The following is a 16460-nucleotide window of genomic DNA, read 5'->3' as shown; positions in this document are numbered from 1 at the left end:
ACAGGTCATTTTATTTTAATACATACATAAAGACCAGTCAAACATGAGGCATGAGATAATGATATTAATCCTTTAGTTGCTGAGGATTTGGATCTAAGGTTGAAAAAGCAAGGAGCTCCTTGTCTTGTTGCAATATGGCCATTTCATCTTCATTCAAGTAAACCCAACATTCAATTCCATTTCCTGAAGGTGTATCCATTAGTATGACCGCGTTAAAAAACATAGAATCGTCAACTGAATCAGCCACACAAGACACCCAAATTGGTTTTCCCCATCCATAATCAACGTCATAAAGTCCAAAGTTGCACCAACTCGTAAAATGAACGTAATTAACCCCACTTGTGGTCGTTGCAGCAAAACTCGATGCTTTCTCAATTAACTCTTTTGAAACTTCACAATATTTAGCATACCCTTCATCACCTTCGAAGCCTTTCACAAAATCTGAGTTGATACTTGACACTGCTTCCCTCAATTTAACAACCAAGTCAGGTAATAACTCCATTATTACCTTGTTGTCCTTTGAACTCATTATTAAAGCCAAAGCCAACCATGCAAAATTACCCATACACGATTTTGGAAACATAGGAGATGCCCTTCTACGCATATTTACCGCATGAGTTATCAAAGTAGGCCTCTCTAAACCAAAGTTTGCATTGAAAACTTTTGCAGTACATTTGCATAGAAGGGATGTTACTACCTCCACTCGAGTAGGGTTTTGCACGGTTAAACTAGACCCTTGAGCCCTTAACCTCGAAATAGCTTCAGCATCAAATAAAAACCTCCTCATAGCAACCCTACCCTCGTTCAAAAATTGGCCACACAAATTCATCACATTTGTGTCATGTGGGCATGCATAATTATTATTATTCTGAGGGAAAGGGGTATCAAAGTTTGGAAATTGATCAAATGCATCTTGATGAGAAAAGTTAGAATTAGAACCCCAACTATTTAAAAAGAAACTTGCACCTGCTCCATCCGCTATCATGTGAGATATCAAGGTACCTATCACCATGCCACCACATGCAAAACAATTCACTTGTACCATGGCTGTGTACCCTTCGGTCGCTAATTCCATAATTGGTTGATTTGGAACAAGTTTATGGATAAGCGACGAGAAATTAGGTTGGTTGAAAAATTCAGCTAGAGTGCAACTTACTTTGGCCTCGGTGTAGTGAACCCCTTCATCATTGCAATCGATGGTAAACTTGTCCTTAACCCTTCCAGCGAATGGGTAAAAATGAGTCAAGACTTGTGATAATGATTCCTTTAATTGTTTCAATCTTTGTTGAGTTATAGTACTGTCAATATTGGCTTGAGAACTCTGAGCAAAAGAGTAGAAAAGAACCATTGGTATGTATATAGAAGGCATGAACTGGTCTAAGATTGAGAGATTATATGTATTTGGGTGATTTGGTGTTGTGCAAGAGGGTTTGATGCACTGAGTGGAGATTATTTCAACTTCCATATTCTTGGTTGATGCAAAGGTGTGATTGAGAAAGTAAGTAGCATAGTCGATTGTCCCACTCTGCACAAATATATAAGAAATTTGTCAAATAGTGTCTCTTTTTTTTTTATGAAAATGTTTCTTTTTATTATCTTTAATCTTTTTTATATTTTTGCTTTAGATAAATTTGAAATTTAAATTTTCTTAAGCCCTAAATATGTTGTGAAACGGTCGAGCCTTTGAATTTTTATATTTAAAATTTTTTATTGAGTTTAATGATTATACAATGAAAAACACTATACACTATCAATTAATTAGAAATTGTGGTTAATGTAATTTTAAGGTATTATTATAAAAAAAATTATATCATACATAATATAGTTTGTAATTAAATTATAATAATATAAAATTATTTTTCAGTCCATACTATACTTTCTTTATTTATATATATAACATTTATTGCAATAAAAATATTAAACTTATCTAATCATTTAAATATATGTTAATAAAATTTAATAAAATATTGGAGTATTCAATTTAATTTAATGCCTTAAATGTTCCTTTCAATATATTTATTGATCTCGAAAAAAGTTGCATACTTTGCTGCTGATCATCCGTAGAAAGTTTTCATCATTTATTATACTAAATAAAATACTACTACTTTATTTTACATAGTAAATGATTAAAAACATTTAATAATATATTTAACATCCTTAAATTAATACCTTAAGCGTTTTTATAAAAAAAGTTACTGATCACGACAAAAGACACGCATTTTTCAGCTTTTCATCTGTAGAACGTTTCATAATTTATTATAATAATATTTAAAATTCATTTAATACTTATTTTTAAATTCATTTAATACTTGTGTGATGACTCAGGCACATTGATCACAAAACCATCTTATTATATTGTCATAAAAATTATTCGGTGCACCAATAAAATATGATTTGCTTATCTTATTATATGTATTTTAACCAATTGGGAAGGTGTGCTTTTTATCTTAAGGAACGAGTTGAGTTAAAAAATAATAGAATATGATAACTACTTTCTCCATCCCTTTTACCATCCTATCTCACACCAATGCTTCTATTATTGTTATTGCCATTTTTATTATTATTACGATCATTGTAAAATTATTGTTATTGTTATCGTTATCGTCATCATCCTCATTACTTTTACTGTGTCACAATTGTCATCATTGTCAACATCATAATTACAACCACCATTGATATGCACACCACACCATTGTCAATAATTCTTTATTATTGTTCTCATGACCTCTTTCATAAATATCATTGTTATTGACACTATAATCGTTGTCACCGTCATTACTCAAGGTCTACGGGTCAGCCATTATAACCCACAGCCTTCACGGGCCATGAGCTTAAAAAAATTACCTATTTATGATTGTAGACTTTTCAGCTTGATATAATGAATTTACCCATGCTTCTTAACCATACTTTTAATATAAAATAAAAAAAATCACACCTGAAGTAACTTAGGGCTTTTTTTGAACCATCTCACTTTTTTCTTTCCAATTAGATGTTTGATTGAACCATTTAATAAATTTAGTTGTGGTAACTAAAGATCATAAGTATGTCTGAGGATCGATGTTTGTTTCTAGTGCTAAAACAAAGTTGACTCCAAAATATTCAAAGATATTTATCCATAAAAACCAAAATTTTGCACCACAAAATGTTTTTAAGGGATAAATTTCATAATGGGACTTTTAAAGATAAGTTAATACAAATATATCCACAAACTACAATTTTATTATTTATTTATTATTGCATTTTTTATTTAGTTTCACGGATCATGAACTAGCCCATTACCTTGAGAGTTAAGTAGTGTGGACGCGGGCAGATTAAAAGCCTAGCTTGTTTATTGGGCGTTGCTAGGTGCACCCAGCAATTCAATGAAGTACCAATATTACCCTTTATTTAACAAATAGAAGATAATATATTTTAAAAAAAAAGTCTTTCTTCTTCCGCGGCCTGCTTTCTTCTTCCTTTGTTGCCCGTGCACCCAACAATCTTCCATTTCAAATTTGCTTTCCGTCTGGCATCTTCTTCCTCCGCGCCCTTCGTTTCTTCTCGTCTGGCTTCTTCTCCTCCGTGTTGGCTTTCGTTCTCCCCGGCTTCCCCTCCATTGGCATCCTCCATTGGGTTCTTCCTCCGTTTGTTCGTTTCCTTCCACCATTCAGGTTAACGTTCTAACCTCGTATCTCTGTGAATCGCATAAATGGTCGTAGGATAGACGATATTAGTGATATGTGTGGTGCTTGAGGTTGAAGACGAAGGTTCTTCCGCAGAGAAGAACCTTCTTCCGTGCGTGTGAAAGTGGATTGTGGTTGTTCGAGCGGAAGAAGGTGTTCTTCCGCGAGTGTCAGCGGAAGAAGGTGTTCTTCCGTAGGATCCAGCGGAAGAAGGTGAAGAAGGTTCTTCCGCAGGTGAAAGGCGAACCGACTCTAACGCACGGAAGAACCTTATCTTCCGCGGATTCTCGCGGAAGAACCTGTGGAACCTTCTTCCGCAGGCTACCTCTCCTTCTTGCGGAAGAACCTGCGGAACCTTCTTCCTCGGACCATGTTTTGCTGTATATTGATTTTTTTTTCTTGAAAATTATGTCTGAACCACCAATTTATTGATATTATTAGTTAGTTTTTTTTATTTATTTGCTATTACAAAGTGTATATGTATATGAGAAATGAGAAATTGTTGCCTTTGATATATGAATATGCAGATATTGTATAAGGCAAATTTTTGATTAATGAGCCTAAGCTGTGACTTATATATATTATGTGGTTGTTTGAGGCTTTAAGGTTTACATATGTATGTGGTGATTTTGTTTTTCATGCACCCTTGGTTGTTGCTTTTGATGCACCCTTGGTGGTTGTTTGTGTTGCACCCTAGGTGGTGATGAAAGATAGCTTTCATGCACCCTTAGTGACCAAAAAAGAAAAACATTCAGTGTATATGTTGGAATAAGCTACAAATAAATGAATCTCCCAACTTTATCAAATTCTTGTGTGTACATTAGTGAGAAACATACAAAACATGTGTTTGAACAAATTAGTAATGACAAAGCTTTGTTACCAATTATTTGAATATTTAATTTGACCAAAAAAAGTAAATGTTCTTCATGATTTCAGATCATGGTTAGAACATGAGGTTTAGGTCGTGCGTTAGGAACTGGTAGAGGTAGAGGCATTAGTGAGGATGCGCATTAGGCTGATGTTCCTCGGCGTCGCAGGCCTACTACTTCAGCACGTAGGCAACGGGTTCGTGTGCGTGAGGACATTACATAGAGACCTGAGGATGTGCCTTAGTTACATGAGGATGTTCCTCATGTGTCTGATGCTACCCCAGAGATGACAGGCGTTGCCGATGCTGTTCACACAGAGGGAATGGCTATTGATGGGAGCTTGGGATCACCTGCTGGAGATGAGGGATTCCCCGGTGGGCCACGCGACCCATCGATTTTGACCGGTTTTGCTGAGGATGTTGCACACAGCATCTGGAGTGGACAGGTACGTGCTTTTTAAAGTTGAGTAATTACATAAAAATTATTTGTAGTTGGATTGTTTTTTATATACACGTTATTATAAATTGTTATTCAATTTAGGAACGACCCGATCTGAAGTTGGTCTCCCATGGTAGAAAAGTAGATAAAATTGGGAGACCAGCGCCTAAGATCGAAGGCATGATTGCTGCCACCAGATTGAGTCCACTGATCAGGTGTTCTGTTATCACCACTGATCCTGGACTCATATCCGCCTTCATCGAGAGGTGGCATCGCGAGACTAGCACGTTCCACCTGCCAGTAGGCGAGTTGACGATCACGCTGGATGATGTGGCGTCACTCCTACACGTTCCTATCACTAGCGCGCTGCATAAGTTCGAGCCGCTGGTTACTTCAGACGCGATTGGTCTACTGACAGAGCTTCTTAAGGTGAGTCATGAGGAGGCTACAACTGAGACCCGACAGGCTGGTGGGCCTCATGTCCGGTTAGGGTGGCTTCAGGACGTGTATGAGAGCTAGTGCGGGGCCAGACGATGGGTTGTAGCAGCCCACATGTATCTGCTCCACTTTGTGGGTTGTACTCTGTAGAAGCAAAGCTTCATGGTGAATCAAAGGTGATTCAAAGGTGTTTTGATGATAATAATGATAATGACAAAGGTGATGATAAAAAGCTCAAAGATCAATCAAAGAACAACTCAAGTGAATCAAGAACAATTCATGAGTTCAAGATAAGAATCAAGAAGAATTCACGACTCAAGAAGAAAGTCTAGAGACAAGAATCAAGATTCAAGGTTCAAGATCTCAAGAATCAAGATCAAGATTCAAGACTCAAGATTCAAGAATAAAGAGAAGACTCAATCAAGATAAGTATTAAATAGTTTTTTCAAAACTTTGAATAGCACATGAATTTTTGACAAAACCCTTTACCAAAGAGTTTTTACTCTCTGGTAATCGATTACCAGATTGTTGTAATTGATTACCAGTAGCAAAATGAGTTTGAAAAAGTTTTCAAACTGAATTTACAACGTTCCAATTATTTTCAAAAAGCTGTAATCGATTACAATGTTTTGGTAATCGATTACCAGTGCCTTTGAACGTTGAAATTCAAATTCAAATGTGAAGAGTCATATCCTTTCACACAAAAGCTTTGTGTAATCGATTACACTAATTTGGTAATCGATTACCAATGTTTGTTTATGAATAAATCAAAAGATGTAACTCTTCAAAAAGGTTTTGACTTTTTCAAATTGGTTTTAAGTTTTTCTAAAAGTTATAACTCTTCTAAATGGTCTTCTTGGCCAGACATGAAGAGTCTATAAAAGCAAGGCTTTGATTTGCTTTTCAACATACTTTTTACATTCATTCAATCAATCCTTTGCAAGCCTTGAATCTCTTTGAACTTCTTCTTCTTCTTTGTACCAAAAGCTTTCTGAAGTTTTTTGGTTTTCCAAACCTTGAAAACTTGCGCTATTCATCTTTTCATTCTCTTCTCCCTTTGCCAAAAAGAATTCGCCAAGGACTAACCGCCTGAATTCTTTTTGTGTCTCTCTTCTCCCTTTTCCAAAAGAACAAAGGACTAACCGCCTGAATTCTTTTGTGTCTCCCTTCTCCCTTGTCAAAGAATTCAAAACGACACAGTTTGAGAATTCTTTTGATTCTTCCCATTCCCTAATACAAAAGTGTTCAAAGGACTAACCGCCTGAGAATTCTTTTGTATGCCCATCCACAAAGTATCAAAGGTTTAACAGCCTGAGATCTTTGTCTTAACACATTGGAGGGTGCATCCTTTGTGGTACAAGTAGAGGGTACATCTACTTGGGTTTGACTGAGAACAAGAGAGGGTACATCTCTTGTTGATCAATTCTAGTGAAGGATACATCCACTAGGTTCAAAGAGAACAAGGGAGGGTACATCCCTTGTGGATCTTTGCTTGTAAAAGGATTTTTACAAGGTTGAAAGAAATCTCAAGGACCGCAGGTCGCTTGGGGACTGGATGTAGACACGGGTTGTTGCCGAACCAGTATAAAAACTCTTGTGTGTTTGTTTCCTTCTTCCCTACTCTTTTACTTTCCGCTGTGCATTTAATTTCCGCTTTTACTTTCTGTTAAGATTTTCTTCTACTCCTCATTCTCTTAACAATTTAGTAAAAGCCTTAGAAGAGTAATTTTTTAATTAGTAAAGGTTTATGAATAATTAATTCAACCCCCCCTTCTTAATTATTATGAGGCCACTCGATCCAACATACTCTTTTCGCCAACAAGAGTTCAACCCATGTACATGTCGTGCACCTGGAGGCTTTCATGGACCTGGCCCAGGCAGGGGGATTTGCCTGGGGAGCGGCTGCATTGGTCCACATGTACGAGCATCTGAACGACGCGTCGCAGGCCTCTACACGGCAGATGGGCGGTTACATTACACTTCTTTAGGTACGTATTATTACTGATAATTTAAATTGAAGTAGCATTGAATCCCTTTTTTTTATTGATGTTCACTATGTGTTTGTAGTGCTGGATATATGAGCACTTTCCTACAGTGCATACATGCGTCGTACATGATGCTTATGATGAGGGGAGCCCACGGGCGTGCAGGTGGCTTACGGGTAAGGCTCATATGACGGGGATCAAGGGAGCTCTGTATCGGACACGAATGGATGCCCTGACTGTGACTGACGTGTGCTGGATGCCCTATGCTGAGCACCACGGAGTCAGAGGCTTTGACTTGATATCGTCGTACACCGGTCAGCTCAGATGGGGTCAGATTGTCGTGTACGTTCGACCTGAGCGGGTTCTTCGACAGTTTGGCTACATTCAAATCGTCCCTCCGCCGCCGGTTTGTGATTCTTTGACGATTGATGATATAGATGACTGGTGGCTGCATTTTTCAGACCATTTGTTGCCTGCAGGGGAGCTCTGTGTAGTTCCTGGGCAGGTGGTGCCAGACTACATGGACTGGTTTTTTTGGATTTCGCACTCATTCATCACATCGATCGAGGAGACTGCTGAGCCGAGACATCCGCCTCCCCCTCATGATGAGGAGTTTGTCGAGGCACCTATCCCCGAGGTTTCAGTCGCGTCCGATCTCCCTACGCATTCAGTGGTAAGCATAACTTGTGTAGTTTTTCATAATTTAACTTTTTTAAAAATGTGATACTAATTTTGTTATTTTGATTGTGACAGGTTGACTGCCAAGGATGTCAAGGGATGGCTGAGGATTTAGGAACGATTGCTGAGGATTTGGAGCGGGTCATCAACCTCAGGATGATCACTAAAGGCACTGACTTATATGACATCATGACTCGTTGTCTGAGGAGAGCTAGAGGTGACGCCGCAGATGGAAGTCTTAGGCTGCGACAAAGATGCCGCATAGATTAGGATTTATATTTTTATTATATTTAAATTATTAATTTTAGTATTTGTTTATGTATGTGATAAAACACATTTACTTACATCATTTATGATTTATGTTTGTCTCTCTATAAATATATACTTTGAAATTTAAATATAAACCACACACGAGTCACATTTATAATGGTATTTGAATATATAAAATAAAAAAGATAAAATAATTTAACAAGGAGATTTTCTCCTGCTTTGTAATTTAATATAAATATATAAATATTATTTGTTTTAGGAAAAGAAAAAAATTGTTATATTGAAAATAATATCTTATTCCATTCATTCAAATATGGAAATAAAAAATTAAAATGATGACATCACAATTTTATTAAAGAAAAAAAAAATTAAAAGTTGGACCTGTTAGAAACATGCCTAAGTACTCATGTTTAGGCTTTTTTTTTAAAATTATGTGGGAGCCACTTGAGACTGTCGAGGGCCCCTATTTGCCATGTTTGCACGTCAAGGAACCCAAAAAAAATAAAAGCAGCGCCCTGTTCCATCGAATCGCACCTCGAACTGAGGCACCAAAAATAAAAAAAGTTGGTTTTGGGCCTGTTAGAAACATGCCTAAGTACCCATGTTCGGGCTTTTTTTAAAATTATGTGGGAGCCGCTTGAGACTGTAGAGGGCCACTATTTGTCATGTTTGCACGTCAAGGAACCCAAAAAAAATAAAAGCAGCGCTCCGTTCCATCGAATAGCACCTCAAACCGAGGCACCAAAAATAAAAAAAAAGAGTTGGTTTTAGGCCTGTTAGAAACATGCCTAAGTACTCCTGTTCGGGTTTTTTTTTTAAATTATGTGGGAGCCGCTTGAGATTGTCGAGGACCCCTATTTGTCATGTTTGCACATCAAGGAACCCAAAAAAATAAAAGCAACGCCCCGTTCCATCGAATCGCACCTCAAACCGAGGCACCAAAAATAAAAAAGTTGGTTTTGGGCCTGTTAGAAACATGCCTAAGTACCCCTGTTCGGACTTTTTTTAAAATTATGTGGGAGCCACTTAAGACTGTCGATGGCCCCTATTTGTCATGTTTGCACGTTAAGGAACCCAACAAAAATAAAAGCAGCGCCCCGTTCCATCGAATCGCACCTCAAACCGAAGCACCAAAAATAAAAAAAGTTTGTTTTGGGCCTGTTAGAAACATGCCTAAGTAGCCTTGTTTCATACATAATACACATAACAAATGGGTCACAAACATAACAATTTGACACACTAACACATTACATTCACTTGAACATAATGGACAAAATATAATTTGCACGAAACACCACAACATATAACTAACATTCAAACATGCAAGGACGTAACCACCTCGTCCTCATTTTCCAAAACCACTTTACTAAAGAGAGCCAAAATTTCTATTGGCACAAATTGTTTCCAGTAATTGGACTCTACCAACACCTTCAGCACGTCGTCGTTAGATTTCAGCTCAATAATTTCAAATTTTAAAACTTTGTCAGAATACTCCAAATGAGCAGGCTGTCGATAAAACAAATGCCTTACAAGTTGGGATTCATGAATCCCATGAGGAGGATTCCCTTTAGGTGCTACTTGCTTGATCAAATCCTTCAGTTCCTCTATGGTACATCCTTTTGGAATATCAAATTTTTGGGGATTTATTCCTGTGAACGCGTAACCCACAAAGTTGTTTTGGCGTGACATGTTCCACCTTCCGTTGTAATACAGAACCGCATCATGAGTAGGGATGCTGTGGCATTCAAGTAAGTTTAAAATTGCATCTGGTGTTCTACCAACGGTGCATAACAACTCAATCGGTCCAACACATGAAAATTGATCATTACACATTAACATGGTGTTCACATCCATGTCATGTTTCAATTGCATACATTGGAAGTGAATGTTGTTACCTGTATCTTCGAGCGGTCGCCGATAATGAATTTCATCCACAACTTGATTGTTGTTTAGCTAAAGGGTGTTAAGTATTATGCTTTTAAGAGTTGAAAAATCGCATAGGTTTGATACTCTCATGGGCACTGGAGTAGAACTTTGAAAATAAACCCCACACTCATTGTGAATGACGGCTCCATTTGGAAAAATGAATGCCAACCTTGAGTTGACGATCGTTTGAGATGAAGTTTCTCCTAAGAATGCCATTGTTTATCGAAATTTCTTTTGACAGATTGTGAATACCACTTGCTGTTGAGTACCATGGACATGCCCATGTCTCATTTATATACATGGCCCAGGCAGGTGCATGACTTCACTTTTAACAAACCCGTGACTATTTTTCATTTTTAAGTTTACGAGTAAAACATTGTCGTGTCACGTCAGTAATTGTCGTGTCACGTCAGTAATTGTCGTGTCACGTCAATAAATGTCGACTCACGCTAGTAATTGTCCTGTCACGTAATTTCTTTTAAATGGACATTAGTATTTCAATACTGATTAATTACATGAACAGAAATCCAATTGTAAATATAGATACATAAATATTACAAGTTCAGTGTTTGCTTAGGTCTACATGCGTTGTATTAATTGTCATTAGGCTTAAGTAGTGTTGCATTCTACCTTCATATGCAGTTGGCCACTATTTTGCCTCCAGATACGAATTGCTTGACCACAACAACGCCATAGGCGGAAAGGGACAACGATCTTTCAGATAAACTCGTTGTAAGTGAAATTACAATAATAACTTAAACGAACAAACCAACTCATTCAATAATTGAAATTATTTGAGTAAACGAATTTTCAATGGATCGGTGGTCGACTTCTGAGAGGGAAAAATGTGAAGCTCTGTTGTCGTGACAACGATGCAAGGACTACATTATATCTTGACACAATTACATATTCCATATCCGTTATATCCATCCATTTGTCCACACTAACCTAAATCACACAAAAAAATACACGTGTCACTCATGTAAACATTATTTATATAAATAAAAAGCATAAAACACATACCTTGGATAACCCATCCACGTGTAGGGACAACCTCAGCTGTTCAAATCTCTCCGTGCCACCAAAGATCTTTATGTAGTCTTGCGACCATTTGCCAAGTTCTTTAATCAATTCGTTACGCATCACGGCCCAACACTCTTCTCCCATACCTAACAAAGCGAAAACTGACTGATATCCATAATTACCATCCGCTTTCACATCAACAACGTCCTCAATGAAACCATGCATAAATGGCGCAAATTGATCCAACATCGGGATCATTCTTGCTAGCTTCGGTGGTTCAAAAGATGATGCACTGAGTCTGACTGAGGTGTTGCTGTTTTGAACCGAATGATAAGCATCAACATACTCCCAATAAGATGGATCACGCTTTGTCGATCTTTCGCTTCTTTTCATTACTTTCTTCGGGGCACCTTTCGTCTTAACCTTTGGCGGAGGAGGACACATAGAGGTCTCATCGGGAAATGCGAATTCTCGGAGTTTACTCTTGAAAGTAACTTTCCCGCAAACATCAAGTTCCTCGAATCTTTTATATATTCTATCCATCTCTTCCTTGATGCTCACTTCGGCCTCACATAGCCCCTGGTCTGAAAAACTAAGTCTCCTCCAGTACATATGGACTGCATCCAGTGGGATGCTGCCACCATCATACCTTTGTAGCTCGCATGCACAAGGAAGACCTAGCATGGTTCTCAAGACACAACCACAAGAAGACGAATTGTCTTTAAAATGACGTACGTGCTCAAACTCAACCGAAATTTCATTTAAAGCGTACCTTGAGACCATTCCCAGAAGCCTCTTGTATAAGGTTTTCTTAAAAACATGACCAACGACATGCGTACTTGTTTCGAATGATGCTCTAATTTTAGTGTGCTGCAGCGTCATCATGTTGTTCATTGCATCCCAAACACTACAAAGGTCTTCAACGTTATTCTGTAATACCCTTTTCAGAGACCAATGAGTAGATTCAACCCTACATTTAAAACACACAATAGACAACACAAATTAATAACAATCATTTAAACAAACTTGACAAAAATAATAAAACATGTAAATACCTATTTGTTGTTGTGTTGCCTAGGTGCATCACCTTATTCGTCCAGGCCGTGATAAACTTCTCCTTGTGTGGGACAATCCATGTCTCACATACGTAGTCAACAAACATTGGCCACGGGGAACACGCTACTTGAAACCTTTGAAGGTGCTCAGGGAACTCCTGCTCCGAAGGACAATCTACCAGATTACCCCAGCTATCCATTACGTAGTCCCATGCATTCTTTTGACCAATTAGCGATTTGCATTTTGCCTTCACATTCTTATCTATGTGAAACCTGCACAACAAATTCGTACACTCCGGAAACACAACTTTCACAACATTCATTAGGGCTAGGTCTCTGTCTGTGACAATAACAACATGGAGGTGATCATTTCTTAAAAAAAGGCCTCGAAACCGTTCCAATGCCCATACAAGATTGTTCATGCACTCACCCTCCAGATATGCAAACCCAGCAGAGAAATTCATCCCGGTTGGTGTCACCCCCACAAAGTCAAGAAATGGGAACTTGTACCTATTTGTTTTGTAGGTACTATCTATCAAAAAAACAAGATGACATGCGTTACATAACTTAACTGCATCTGGGTGACACCAAAACAAATCACGCACCACATCTTGATCTTTCAATCTATGCCAATGAATGTATTGGTCACGTTCAAGGAGCCTCATTAGGTGTTTCATTTTAGTGTCATCTCCTCTGATTGAAGAACGATATGCACTTCTTGCATTGTAGATTTGTTTGATTGTGGTGCAACTGTTGGAGTTGTACTTCTTCAACGTTAGCAGGATGTTTCTTGGTTTCACATTCGACTTCGTCATATCAGCAATGATATTCTTCTCATCTTCTGTCAATCTCCCAGCATATGGATGTCCAACTAAGGTCTTCGCCAATTCATGGTTGTGAATCCCACATATCAACTTCACCATCCAACCTTCACCTCCATGCACTGGTTTTCCACGAATCTTAAAGGGACAACCACATTTTCTAGTGCCAGTGTCTCTTCTAACAAATTCTTTCTTCCTACACTTGTACTTACCGCTCCTTTCACACCCAATTAACACAAATGAAGTTCTTCCTCTGCTACCAGTATATGTATCAGACCTCATAATTATTGCAACAAAACCGTTTTCATGGGCAACCGTTCGAGCCCACTGCAAAACATCTTCTCGGGTTGCAAAGACCTAGGACACAATCACGACATATTAATTTTTACACAAATCATACATTAAACCAAACAACTCAAACTGATCGACATGATTACCTGAGAAGTATTAAAAGCGTCTCAACAATCAACATGTCCTTCATTCACACCACAATCTTGTTCATCTTGAAAATCCATATCAACTTCTTCGGACATCGTACTGTAATATGCCCATTGATCTTCGTCCATCTTAATTCAAACTATAACTATCACCTAATTCAACATTCAACTAAATATTTTGAACAATACAACAACCCAAAAAAATTTACAAACTATCAATATTTTAACAACAACCAAATTCAACTTTGAATTACATAATTTCAAAATTATAACCTAAAAAGTTCATTTAACCAAAAAATACTTCAACCTAGGCAAAAAAATCAACACTTCAACCAAGAAATATATTTTTATGTTTCACATAAATTACAAATAGAATTAACCAAAATAACATTCAAAATAATCTTAAAACTAAAAATCATAAAACAAATTAATCCACGGAAGAACCTTATTCCGTGGAATGTCGTGGAAGATGTTCTTCATTTGCTTCAAATCATACACTTACACCATTCCACTACCCAAAATAAACAATGATACACACAAAAGCTATGTACCTTAGTTGACAAATATCACACCAAAGCAGAGCACAAGTACAACCAACACGGAAAAATATCGCACAACACAAGCACCACGGAGAAACAAAGAAAGCAACAATGAAAAAAAAATAAAAAGCAGCTTTTTATAAAAGAAAAACATTCAGGGGTATTTTGGGGTTTTTGAAAAATTACTGGGTGCACCAGCAATGTTGCTGGGTGCCCCTAGCAATTCCCTTATTTATTTTGTGGACTTAAACGAATGGGCCATTTATATTGCATGGCTATATAGGGAGTGTTGCTAGGTGCACCCAACATTTTTGCTGGTGCACCCAACAAACCTATTAAATGCCAAAATTGCCCCTACCACCTTTCTTCCTTAAAAATGCCATTTTTTTTCCGGAAAAGCTTCTTACCTCCATTTTCAAAAAGCTTTACTTCTCATTTTCTCTTTTTCGTGCGACATTGCCTCTGGTTCGTGGGGGTAGCAACGTTGAGCGCAGCGGTGAAGGTGAAGTTTCCGGCGTCAAGCTTTGCGGTGGTCGGTGGCGGCAAACAAGGTATGCAGATGGTGTTTGTTTGTCGCGAACGTACGGATGACTTCCGGATCAAGTTGGTCCGTAAGTTCCGGAACAAGTTGGTCTGTAAGTGTATTATTTTTGGTATTTGCTGTTTTTGCATCTGTTTTTGCATTTTTTCATCTGTTTTTCCATTTATTTTCCTTTTTTCTTTTAAAATACTAATTTTTTTGTATGGCCATTTTTTGTTTGATTTGGTTAGATGGATGAAGATGAGTGGATGTATGAAATAATGTCTGAACGAGCGGATATGGATTATGAAAATGTAGAATCATGTGGTGCGAATGAACCACATGTTGATTGTTCGGATGCATTCAAGACTTCTCAAGTTATAATGTTAATGTTTGTCATATATTTAATAAAATGAATACTGGTAGAAAACTTAAATTATGTGGATTTTGTAGGTGTTTGAGTGTCGAGAGGATGTTTTGCGGTGGGCTCGATCCGTGGCTCATGAAAACGGATTTGTGGCGGTGATTTTAAGGTCAGACACAAACACAGGTAGTAGAGGAAGGAGTACATTTGTGTTAATTGGCTGTGAAAGGAGTGGCGAGTATAAGTGTAGGAAAAAAGAATTTATCAGAAGAGACACTGGGACTAGGAAATGTGGGTGTCCCTTCAAGCTTCGTTGCAAGCCAATGGTTGGAGGAGAAGGCTGGATGGTGAAGTTGATTTGTGGAGTGCATAATCATGAATTGGCCAAGTCATTAGTTGGATATCCATATGCGGGACAATTGACTAAAGCTGAAAAAACACTTATTGCTGATATGGCGAAGTCCATGGTGAAGCCAAGAAACATTCTGCTAACTCTGAAGGAACACAATGCCAATAGCTGTACGACTATTAAACAGATATACAATGCAAGAAGTGCATTCTGTTCTTCCATAAGAGGAAGCGATCTTGAAATGCAACATCTGATGAAGCTTCTTGAACGTGATCAATATATTTATTGGCATAGAATAAAGGATGAAGACATGATTCGTGATATCTTTTGGTGTCACCCTGATTCAGTGAAGTTAGTCAACGCATGCAATTTGGTGTTTTTGATAGACAACACCTACAAAACAAACCGGTATAGACTCTCATTGCTCGATTTTGTTGGGGTGACACCGACTGGGATGACATTCTCTGCCGGTTTTGCATATGTGGAGGGTGAACGCGTTAATAATTTGGTATGGGCTTTACAACGCTTCCGAGGCCTTTTTTCAAAGCTTGATGCCCTCCCTGGAGTTATTGTCACTAACAGAGACCAATCATTGATGAATGCAGTGAAATATGTATTCCCTGAATGCACAAATTTGTTGTGCATCTTTCACATAAACAAGAATGTGAAGGTTAAATGTAAATCACTAATTGCGTAAAAAAATGCTTGGGATTATGTCATGGATTGCTAGGAATCTCTAACTGATTGTCCTTCAGAACAACAGTTTGATGAATGCTTGAAGAAGTTCAAAGTAGCTTGCGCACCTTGGCCAATATTTGTTGACTATGTCAAGGAAACATGGATAATACCACACAAGGAAAAATTTGTTTCCACCTGGACTAATAAGGTGATGCACTTAGGAAACACAACAACAAACAGGTATGAAACTGTTCAACTATTTCTATTAACATTGAAAAATTTATGGAATTGTATTATTGTATATGTTTATTTTTATTTGTGTATTTGAAATGTAGGGTTGAATCTGCTCACTCGTCTTTAAAAAGACTGTTACAAAATAGCATTGGAGACTTATGTTGTGTGTGGGAT

General features: G+C 37.7%; 4 protein-coding genes across 4 annotated transcripts; 2 read left to right on the top strand and 2 right to left on the bottom strand.

Moving 5' to 3' along the window:
- Window positions 1-64: 64 nt before the first annotated feature.
- On the bottom strand, window positions 65-3609 carry LOC100792475 (stemmadenine O-acetyltransferase). Its single transcript, XM_003536970.3, has 2 exons — window positions 3478-3609; window positions 65-1525 (listed from the first exon to the last, which is right to left on the bottom strand). The coding sequence occupies exons 1-2, from the start codon at window positions 3607-3609 to the stop codon at window positions 65-67; spliced, it is 1593 nt and encodes a 530-aa protein (XP_003537018.2).
- A 1208-nt stretch (window positions 3610-4817) lies between these two features.
- Window positions 4818-5488, top strand: LOC102664515 (protein MAIN-LIKE 2-like). Its single transcript, XM_006589776.1, has 2 exons — window positions 4818-4976; window positions 5072-5488. Exons 1-2 carry the CDS (start codon window positions 4818-4820, stop codon window positions 5486-5488), a joined length of 576 nt encoding a protein of 191 aa, XP_006589839.1.
- Window positions 5489-7269: 1781 nt separating this feature from the next.
- Window positions 7270-8340, top strand: LOC106794717 (protein MAIN-LIKE 1-like). Its single transcript, XM_014762598.1, has 3 exons — window positions 7270-7375; window positions 7503-8065; window positions 8146-8340. Exons 1-3 carry the CDS (start codon window positions 7270-7272, stop codon window positions 8338-8340), a joined length of 864 nt encoding a protein of 287 aa, XP_014618084.1.
- Window positions 8341-11076: 2736 nt separating this feature from the next.
- LOC100791432 (uncharacterized) lies at window positions 11077-13447 on the bottom strand. Its single transcript, XM_006589775.2, has 5 exons — window positions 13096-13447; window positions 12738-12876; window positions 12480-12617; window positions 11290-12259; window positions 11077-11214 (listed from the first exon to the last, which is right to left on the bottom strand). The coding sequence occupies exons 1-5, from the start codon at window positions 13445-13447 to the stop codon at window positions 11077-11079; spliced, it is 1737 nt and encodes a 578-aa protein (XP_006589838.2).
- Between the last annotated feature and the right edge of the window lie 3013 nt (window positions 13448-16460).

The sequence above is a fragment of the Glycine max genome, chromosome 10 (genome assembly GCF_000004515.6).
Source record: "Glycine max cultivar Williams 82 chromosome 10, Glycine_max_v4.0, whole genome shotgun sequence".
In the NCBI taxonomy this organism is placed as follows: domain Eukaryota; kingdom Viridiplantae; phylum Streptophyta; class Magnoliopsida; order Fabales; family Fabaceae; genus Glycine; species Glycine max.
This window is presented reverse-complemented; position numbering and strand designations above follow the sequence as displayed.